We start from the raw sequence: 10,631 nt of genomic DNA, 5'->3' as shown, positions 1-10,631 counted from the left end.
CTGTCAGTTTTTGATGTAATTCATTATCATGACTGCGTTGTCATTTCCTTAGCTACATGGAGAAATGATTTCAACATGCTTTATTGATGTGATTCCTTATTCATACCTGGAGACACTTTGTCTGTAACCCCATTTTCTCCTATTTCTCCTGGTCAGAGGTTGTCAAACTTTTCCTATAAAGGGCCCATAGTGAAACCTGAACTTCAGCATGCATAAGAATCACCTACGGGGCTTGTTGAAATAGATTTTTAGTAAGGACCAAAGTTTTTAGTAGGGACCAAAAATTCCTTGCATTTCTAGCAAGTACCCAGATGAATAAAATGTTCCTGGTCTGGGGACTATATTTTTAGAACACTGCTTTTGATGTTAGTCCTTTAAAAAAGTCAAGTGGAATACAAATCTGTATACTTGTGTTTTTGTTGTTTAATCACATTATTTTTTTCTTACCTGATAGATTCTACCTTTGGGAAGTGCAAGGAACAGAAGGAATACATCTGAAGTTAAATTTCAGTTAATAAATGAGTACCTGCTTAACTAGATCAGAATTGGAACGAAAAAAAAAACAAACAATGAAGCACCATTTTGTTTCTTAAATAGCTTAATCTCTTGTTTATGGAGTTAGGTATTAGCAATGTCTACTTGTCTTTGGTTAAAGAATGTCTGAATAGTTATTTCCAATCCCATTAAACTTTAAGGGTGTATGCAATATTCCAAAGGATATACGTGGGTGAGGTGTAAGAATGACATCTCTTTTGTTTTAGATTTGACATGCCCTAATTCACCAAGTACGTTATCAATATAATGCCATTGGAATTTGTCCTTAAAACAGAGGACAGTTAAAACGCCTCTGTGAGCCCATCAAGGACAAGGTAGATACCTGTTTCCTAAATCCAGAAGTGGATTTAGCCCAAATTCTACTTATAGGACCAAATGGTGTCCAAGCTGACCGTTGGAGTTGTTCTGGGCTCTTGGGGATGAGCTGTGATGGGGATGAGTCATCACCTACACTGAGGTTAGGGAGACCTTGGTAAATTGTGGACATCAATTAATTTTCACAATCACATTTCTCCAAAGAGATTCATGCACAAAACCCCCAACAAAATGGGTTATGTTCTCCTTCTGTTTATTTGCCTCAATGTTTAAAAAAATCAGCTTTATGGAATTGTACTCTTCCTCAGGACAGATGGGCCTGTACATTAGCATCGTGCTTTCAATTAACAGTTTACATTTCAAGAGGAAGGTGAAGAAACTGAATGTAAAGACATCTTCAGCATCTATTTGTCATTTTTAGTTTTATAACATCGATACAAAAAAATAGTATTCTGATTAGCAGCTTGATTGGCAACCCATGTAACCCTAAATAGTACTACAAACCCGGAGAGTGCACTTTTACAGACAATTACTTTTGGCGAAACCATATGTACAATTTTGAACAAATAAATACATAAATACAATCATTCATATATAACGATATACCTAAATGTCAATTATCAACAAGCGTTTCTAGTAAATTACTTTCATTCACAAGTTACTTTGTTGCTTATAAAAACTATCTTCACCTTTACAGAAGAAATGACATAATCAATTCCCCCACTGAACCCACATATTAGGAAAGGTAGAAAATATCCCAGATGCTGTATGTAAATATTCCATTGTCTTTTGGTAGAAGAAATTTGATTGAAAAACTCCTTCCTTGGCTTCTCTGTAAAGAGTTTGTTTTCCCCATATGGTATTACACAAGGGGTTTTGTTCTTCTGAATTTATTCCAAATTGAAAATGATCTTCACTTTTTGATTCTGGTTATTTCAAAGTACATTATTGTGTATTGAAACTGCTCCAATATAAGAAGACACAAAGCCACGCAAACTAGCCACCAAAGATAAAACTTCTTTTCAAAAAATAAATTTGGAAAAAAAAAACCCTTTAAGAACATAGACACTGATTATTGATACCCATTGTTATCTGGTGCATAATGAAAAACAGGTGGGGGAACAGTTTTGTAAAAACTGTCTAAATGACTCCTGGTAGAATACTGCCATTAGTTATTTATGTCTTTGCAGTGCTGGGGATGGAACCCAGGGCCTTGCACGTGGTTGGCAAGAGCTCTGCCACTGAGCTACATCCCTGGCCCCAGAATACTGCATTATTATGAAACATTATTTTATGTCAAGGAAATGATAATAATGGATTCACAAATAATTGTGACAATTTGGCCAGTGTCATGTCAAAAAGTTAACAAAAGTAGAAAGTTAGAGTTTTTTTCTTGATCACTTCAATATTTTTTTTGAACATTCAGAAAAGAAAGGGCAAACATGCTTAAGGCTATTGAAATACTGGACAAATGGCCTTGCCTCACCGAGCTCCATGCAGAAGAAAATGTTACATAGCAGGCAGAGTCTAGCTGTACATACAGTTGGGGAGAAGAAAATAATGGCTTTAAAATATATACATGTGGTCTTTGATGAATATTTACATATTTGTCACATGGGCACTACCTAGCATAAAAAAAAGTTAGGAGACAGGTTTTTAAGATGTATGATTTTCTGATTTTTGCTCCTTTTCAAGATTAGGGCTTTATTCATACTCTATACACACCTGTATAAAATAATTCAGAGATGTACATATATAATGTTTATAATGTGTGATTTCTTGACATCAAAGGTGGCTTGGCTGAGCGTGGGGTTGATGCAAGGCAGTAGTATGAGACGTGGACTTGATTCAGCTGCATGGTTGGGAGGTGAATCAAGAATGAAGTCATGAGACTTCCCCAGTAACTGGAACTCACAGCAATTGAGGCTACAGGGTGGGAGGGTGGTTCACCTTGTGCTGCTCCATTTCTCCCAAGGTCACTAACATTGTTCTGTAATCAAAATCATCAGTCTTGCTAAACAGAGATGAGATGTATTAAGGGACAGGAAGTCCTGTCTTATACTTGGAACTTTGGGGCTGGAGATGAGAGATCCAGTGTCTTCAAGAGATAGGCCTTGACTTCTGTTTGTTCATTTTGTTTGCCATCGACTTCTATGGGGGCTCCCAAAGGTCAGGTTAAAAAATAATAAATAAATTAAAAGGTGTACTCTTTCAGCTGGGGACTTTTTTTAAAAAAACAATGAGTTTTCTAATGAATGGGAGTTGTGCAATGTGTAGATTCCCCGAGTGCCTGTTTTTCTGATAGAAGTGATTCTCCCTGTCCTTAACGCTCTTAAAGATAATTCAGGCAAAATGTTTCCTGAGACCTAAGTTGTCATGATGCGTTTTGCAAGTGTATGCTTCACTTACTGTAATAGACTCCCAGCCAATGCTTCCCCTAAAGAAAGAACAATGCCTTCACCTACAGCCCCTGGGGCTAGCAAAGAAACACATGGAAAAGATAGCTTACTCATTGAAAACAGAAGAGATGGCAGAGAAATTGAAGCTTCGCCAAACAACTAACTTATAGCCAAGGAAAAATCAAAGTCTTGGAGGAATTAAGAACACTGATAGTTCATAGTTCATCTTTATTTTGGTAGATTTTATATTAAGATGATGTACTACTACTGATGACCATCATTATAGTTATAGTAATCGTTTTAGCATTTGGCATAATGCATGACACATTGCATTATGTAGCACCTTTTAAACTAAGAATCTCAAAAATCTTAGCAAATGCAATTTGCTCTCACAGCACCTGTGAGGTAGGTGTTTTTTTTTTTTAAACAGCCATTTTACAAGTGAGAATATTGAAATACAGCAATGTTAAAAGGCCTGCTCATGTGATTTGGTGGCATTAATAGAATCTGAACCCAGGCTTCCCCACCCTTCCTTCCTATGGTACTCAATCACATAGCCCCGAGAACACGTTATAATAGCTTTGCTGTTGAAGGTACTTGGATATTTCTGGTGTTACTATCACTTCTATCAATGGTAGGGCCAAATCTTTCAATAATATGGTACCTGTTATGCTTTGCAAATGTGTGGGAAGGACGTCTTATACTATTTCTAAGCTTATGTTAATTATAATGTATACCTAAATTCATATTTTCTCAATGTGATTCATTGTTCTCTGGCTTCCTACCAGCTTGTTTTCTACATATGGAGACATGTTCTTGCCTGATCCAGAAACTGAAAAGCATTTAGCAGCATTATGCAGAAGGAAGCAGGTGAGATTATTACATTTGGCAAAGTCTCCTTGGAAGCACCATGTAATGTTCCAAAAGAGCAGAAAAATTTTTTTTGTTTAAGTAGCGTTTTATACACATTCTACCTGCTGACCAGGTTTAATCCTCGGATGAGCAAGTAGAGTTGCCTTTCAAACACACAGACTATTTGATTCTCAATTTTAAGTTCCCATCCATTTCACTGCAGCCTCTCTGCCAGTGTTGGAACCACAAATACTGTACACATTACATGGCAACATATGTAAAAATTCAATGTAACAATAACACACACACACGGTATTAATAATCACATCCAGTGTGTCTTCCTGACTGTGCATCGTTTCTGAATTGTTTTTGAAAAAGTTGTTTACTTATCTACTTATTTTTGCAGCGATGATGTGAAGATGTTACTGTAAGTTTCAGTTTCCCAGAACCAGATTTTTATCTCAGATGCACAGTGCATAAATCCTAGGAGTTGTGTGGAAGTCACTTTTTTTTTTGATAAATTGCATGTCTGAGAATGAAATTTGGTCCTTCTAATTCATTTATTGTTTCTAAGACCGAAGCTTAGCATTTGTGAATTGGTAATCCAAGAAGGAGCTAGGAGTAGGAGGCAAAATCTGTACAAAACCCCTTCACCGGTTCATTTCCCCTGGGGACACCTGTAATATACCAACACCTTAGGCCCCATTTCTTAAAAAAAGAAAAGAAACATATTTACATGGGTAAAAATTTTAACATCTGAGGTGTTTCTTGCTTGACATGTCATTCCAGATTCTGTGCATTTCTTCTGGAGAGATCTGATGCACAGTGATAACTCGGCGATACCGACACAAACTGTAGGCCATTTTCCAGTGATTGAAGCCACTGTTCTGGAAAGGATGTATGCCTAGCTTGCGGAGACACAGTCCCACATAAACATCTTCAAGGTGAAGCAGCCTTGTGTGCAGTGAGGTCTTGTAAATGAGTTCTGCCACATCAGCTGAAAAGATGTAGCCAGTCCCAGAACAGAATGGTGGGTAGTTGCTGTCAGGGTACAAATCTCTGGGCATATACCACTTACTGCGGACATCCCGGATGGGCCCTCCGTTGATGACATACCCAGTGAAATACCTTCTTCTTGGCTTGGTGGAGGGTTTCAGGAGTTTATAAATTAGGTTGTCCATGTTTACAAAAATGTCACTGTCTGTTTTCATGACGTACTTGGCTTTTGAGCAGAAAGTGGCCACCCATCTCATCCCCATTAATGTTTTGAGAGTCAGGTTATGGTAGGAGTCAATGAAGTCCTCCACAATGATGTCGTGGAAGATCTGGCTCTCCTGCTCCACCATCTGATTCAGAACAGGGTCTGCATTCTTGCCCAGAAGGAAGAGGGTAGCTATCTTGATCCCTTTAAAGTTGTCCTCATCCCCCCACGTCTCCCGGATGGCCTGGCGGGCATCGAATTCCTTGTGGGTTGTGCTGATGAGGATAACAAGAAAAGGAATGTTTTTCTCACATTTGTTGGGCTCGTTTATTAGAAATTCAAAAGAATGTGGGTTTATAGGTCGAGTTCTTATGTTGCCAAATGTAAAGTTCTTCCTGGCAACTGTCAGGTGGCTGAATGGCTTGGAGCCAGTGTAGGATGAAGTAGGACGAGTCACGCTCAAGTACCAGAGAGCGCTGGCCCAGCACACGACCGTCAAAACATATAAGCAGGAGACCTTTGAAGCCATTGTCTTGAGAGCGTGTCTATTCCAAATATTGAAGAATATACCTTCTTGGCATTAGATTTATTTTGCTTTGCAAAGGCAGCATATTATTAATAAATCTTAAAGTTTGATAGAGAAGAGTGAGTTGTGGATTGTTCATGGGCCTTAGCAGCAGTCTAGCATCTCTGCATTCAATTTACTTTCTTCCAAACCAGCCGAAAGGTTCCAGGTGTCATAAATCTTCCTCTTAACTCTGAAAAATCAATAAAGTATAGTTTTTGTTCAGATTTATTTGTCATTTTTACATCCTCAAGTGAACATAGTAGGGGTATAAGAAATAACCATGATGGTTAAAATAAACATGATCATTTATTTTCATAAGTCCTAAAAAATTCATGATATAACCACTCCACTTTTCCTCTCCCTATAACAGAAGTTGTTTATGAATATATATGCCCAATAAACAAATACATAGACTATAAACTCTAGATGAATATGAGGTAAACATCATTAGAAAAATCTTAAAAATATCCCCTTCTTCACAAGAGGACTTCTTTGCAGTTGAATACTTTCTGGCACTAAAATCTTCTTTCAAACAGGAAAGAATCACACATGGCCTCAGATCTCATTCCCATTTTTTCGTGTCTGAGCTTTTGTTTGCTTGATTCTGATGAAGGAATCAATTATCAGCATCTGTTTGTTTTTTTCAAACTCTACCTTTGACAATGTGTTGATCACCACTGGAAAGTCTCCACTAATACTGAGTCTCTCCTGGAGAGAAAGAATTCCCAGCTGTTCCATACTGTCTCCTTACTTTGGCTCTCACAACTCTTGGCTCATAACTCTGCTTCCTGTGAGGCTTGCCATGGGGCCTATCCTATCCTTCATGCAAGGAAATCATTATTACCCAAGCATCCTTTTAGACAGCTGGTAGCATTCACTTTGGGGTTGGTCTAAGTTGCCTTTTATGGTTTGCAGCAATTCACCCATATGTTCCCTGGATGAGATTATTCTGACCCCTTTTAATACATTTTTACTTAGCTACACTTGCCTATAAACATTGCAGAAGTATAATAATGGGAGAGACAACTGAACTTGAGGGCTATAAATTCAATGACGATGTGGCCAAAGAGTAACTGGTGTTCAAATTAAGAAGCTGTCCTCAGGAACACTAATCCTTTCTATAACTTTTTATATTTCCTAGAACTTTTACATTTTATGCCAGTTAAAAATATATGCCAGGTTACAAAGTTAATTCATATAAAAATTATTTCATCCTTCCCAGTTAGAGCAAAATATAGTACCCCTGGAAAGTAGATAGAGTAGATGATAGATATCAATTTCAACAAAGCCCGCTTCAAATAAATCTATGTTTAAATGTGAGCTATGTTGAAGGAATTTCACTAGGATTACAGATTGAAAATCAGGCTTCTAAGCACAATAGTCATAATGAAATAAGAAGACACAAGGGGCAATAGCAGAGACAAAGTACATACTCTTATCTGCGTGAAGAGCTAATTGTGAAAGTGCAGTCCATATGAGAGCTGCAATAACTCAGTGTGGTTAGGTTCTAACTGAGTATTAGAGTGTCTTCCAGCAACATGACTACAGGCAAAGTCAGGCCCCATTTGGCCCATAGTAAGTATTCTGTAATTACATGATCAAGTATTTTTGGCCTTCTGGAAGAACATTTTGCTCTAAGGAGCAGGAAAGCTGATAAAAAGGACATGACGAATGGCCTCAAGCAAAGAAGAAAATTTTGAAACGTGGGACAGTAAGAAAAGGGAAGTGAGAAAAACTAATAATAAAAAAGTTAGGAAAGGGCTTCGCAACTTGGCATATACAAATATTGTCTCCATTTCAATTCCAAGGGTTTGTGAGTCCCAAGATGGTACTAGGAAACCAACTTTGTCTATCATTGTCTTAGCCTATATCTCATCCTGTTGCTCTTGTCCCCTTGCTTACTAACTAAACTGCAAGCAACCCGTGACTAAGATGTCAAGGAACTGTGAAACAGCCTCACCTGGAACAGGCTAGGGAATCTTTAGGAGGCATTAACTAAGTTACTAATGGAGGATTTATTTCTTCTACATTTTGATCTCCTAATTATTGTCTCTTTCCTGACCTTACAAAGTCAAGTTACTATCCTCACTTCTGTAGGTAATCCTTCATTTAACGCTTGAATTTACATAGTCATTTGTGAGTTCACTTATCCGCCAATCACCAATTAATCAAATATTTATTGAGTACCTATTATATGTGAAGTAATGAGAAGAGAGATAGAACCCATATTCCAGCATCAAGAACTCCTACTCTAGGAGGAAAGATTTCAAATAAATTATGTAAAAATTTTTATCATTAGGTTATTGGAGTAGGTAGAAGCGGTGGGGTGGAGAACAGAACATAGGAGGACAAGGTACAATCCTGGAGCCCATGCACAGGACAGCTTCGAGGAGCCACTATCCACATAGGCTGTGATGTACATCTCGATCCCAACCCCATCCCAGAGTCAAATAACCAGGGAACCCCGGGGAGGATGGCATGGAAAATTGAAAAAAATGTGAGTTAAGCTAAATATTCAGGTAATCCTACCTAGGAATTATCTGGATGGAAGTTGGGCATTCTAGGCAACAGGAACATCATATATAAAGGTATAAAATGAGAGGGAGCATGATATGTACCTGGGTATGGACTGCTGAGAGAAGAAAGAGCATGGTGAGGAGGGTGGGTGTGTAAGAGGAGGTTACAAAGATGAGCAGGGTCAGATGGTAAGTGGTATTCAGAGACATTCTGCTTGGGGTAGCTGGTTACCCATTTGTACAAACTAAAGGGTATGAGGAAGAATTTTACCTACCCAAATTGCACCCACTGACTTTAATAACAATTCCTTCTTCCATGCCAGAGATGTCTTTCTCCTATAGCTCTATGTACTAGGAGAATAAGTGAGGATTTGTTTTATTTTATACAATTCTGTGAGATTTTTCTGGGGGGAAGGACTGCATAGATATAGGTACCTAAGAGGTTAGGAATGGGCTTGGAAAGGGAAAAATATGAGAAACAGGTGAGATCATGAAGAAAATATATGTATTTTTGCCAAACAATGAACATTCCTCCTGGACAACTAATAACCATAAGACTTCTTCCCATTATTATTGGTAACTATCATTTTAAAAATGCATATAATGGACCAGGCACTATGCTATGTGCTGTGTTCTATGCTATTCTATCCTATTTTATAGAGCTTCATTCCTTAGAGTGTTATAAGAGAAGTCTCATTTTCTCCATTTTACAGTTTAGAAAGTGGAAACTCAAAGGTATTATAGTTTGTTCAAGATCATGCAGCTAGTGGATAACCTGGAAATGGTCATTCCCAGCTTCCTAAGGCCTGTTCGGAACACAGGCATTGACTTGGGTGGGAAAACCATCCCAGGCCATTCAGGGAGCCTCTCAGCTTGCTGTTCTTCCAGTGATCCACACATTCATTTCCTTAGATATGTGTCCATTGTCTGGATTTTTTTTCTAGTCTATTCTGGTTTGTTATACACTACACTATGCTACCACTGTAGGGATTCTTGGTCACTAGAACTAATGATTTGCAAAAATCACATTAAGACTTGAAGATGCTGTGGGTGGGATGGAAAGGTTTTGAAGTGCTTTGCAGGTCCTCTTCTCTGTGAACCCCAAAGCCCGCACACATGCACCGAAAGAATCACCATTTCATTTTGGTATTTTTTTTCCTTTTTCCTTCAGAAATGAAAACAAAAATAGGTATTGTATTATATCTTAGTCAACACTAAATGGAAATTAGTATTTACCAAATCCTCTATTTAAAAAGTGACAACAGAGAATCAGAAAAGTGAAAAGGAACCAGTGTAGAATCTGAAGAGTGGCCAAAGATAATGTGGACTTATGGACCTGAGTGTTTTAAAAAAAAAAAATAGCCTTTTTGCAGACAACAGAACAGATTTCTCAGATGACCAAAAAAATACAAAAATACGCCTTTGGGCAGGAAGTAGTACTGTAACTGATGAAAGAGCCACGTGATGTGTAGAACTCGAAAGATCTATTTCATGTGTGTTGAAGTTGGCGGCAATGGGCCAGCTGCTCTGGATTACTTTGAGTAATCCTATATTGTGATTTGGATTTTCTTTTCCTCAGTAGCCTTAAATATAAGGTAAGAGAGAGAAGTTTTGTCTGCTTTGTCTCCAAATACATTGGCTGTATTAATAACTCTATTGCTGGACCATTTGAGCTTCTGGGGAAAGTCTTCTATACAGGCAGTATTAGGATACAAAGAGCAGGACCTAATGGGGACGAGGGGATTATGACAGTTCATCAGTTCATTGTTTGGGATCCTGAGCACATGAATTGATAAATTATACTAAATTAGTAGGATCACTATCAGTGTTTTATAGATATTTTTTTCACCCAGAGCTGGGAATCAAACCCCTGCCTTATGCACACTGGGGAAGTCTCTACCACCAAGTCACACCTCCCACCCCATAGTACAGATTCTCCTGCTAGAGAAATCTTTTCTCCCCTTAAAAAACTTACAGTCAAAGACCCAGTGGAAAACAGAACAAAACACCCATTCCCCCCCCCTCACACACACACACACAAAATCAACTGAGAAGATCTAGGGAAGTCACTGAGTGTCACAAAGTAGAATCCTCTGGGGGGTTCTTTTAGTTTTACAAGATGTTTAAAAATTCCTTCTTAACAGACAAGTTAATTTATCAGTGAAATGGAAAGTTGCACATATAACATTTGTCACTCCTTTTAGCAGCTTTTCCACAACTGCAAG

At 38.1% G+C, this 10,631-nt stretch overlaps 1 protein-coding gene across 12 annotated transcripts in view; it reads right to left on the bottom strand.

The window, feature by feature from the left end:
• Positions 1–219: 219 nt before the first annotated feature.
• B3GALT1 (beta-1,3-galactosyltransferase 1) overlaps positions 220–10,631 on the bottom strand; it is a 582,447-nt gene continuing 572,035 nt past the window's right edge. For all 12 annotated transcript variants that reach the window (XM_081261274.1, XM_081261268.1, XM_081261272.1 and 9 more), the window contains one exon: positions 220–6,080. In XM_081261274.1, coding sequence (XP_081117400.1) covers positions 4,871–5,851 — 981 coding nt within the window. In that variant the 5' untranslated portion in view covers positions 5,852–6,080 and the 3' untranslated portion in view covers positions 220–4,870. The remainder of the gene's footprint in view (positions 6,081–10,631) is intronic.

This window comes from Spermophilus citellus, assembly GCF_964194105.1.
Source record: "Spermophilus citellus genome assembly, chromosome: 11".
NCBI lineage: Eukaryota > Metazoa > Chordata > Mammalia > Rodentia > Sciuridae > Spermophilus > Spermophilus citellus.
Note: the sequence above shows the minus strand (reverse complement) of the source record. Positions and strands in the feature narration are given on the sequence as shown.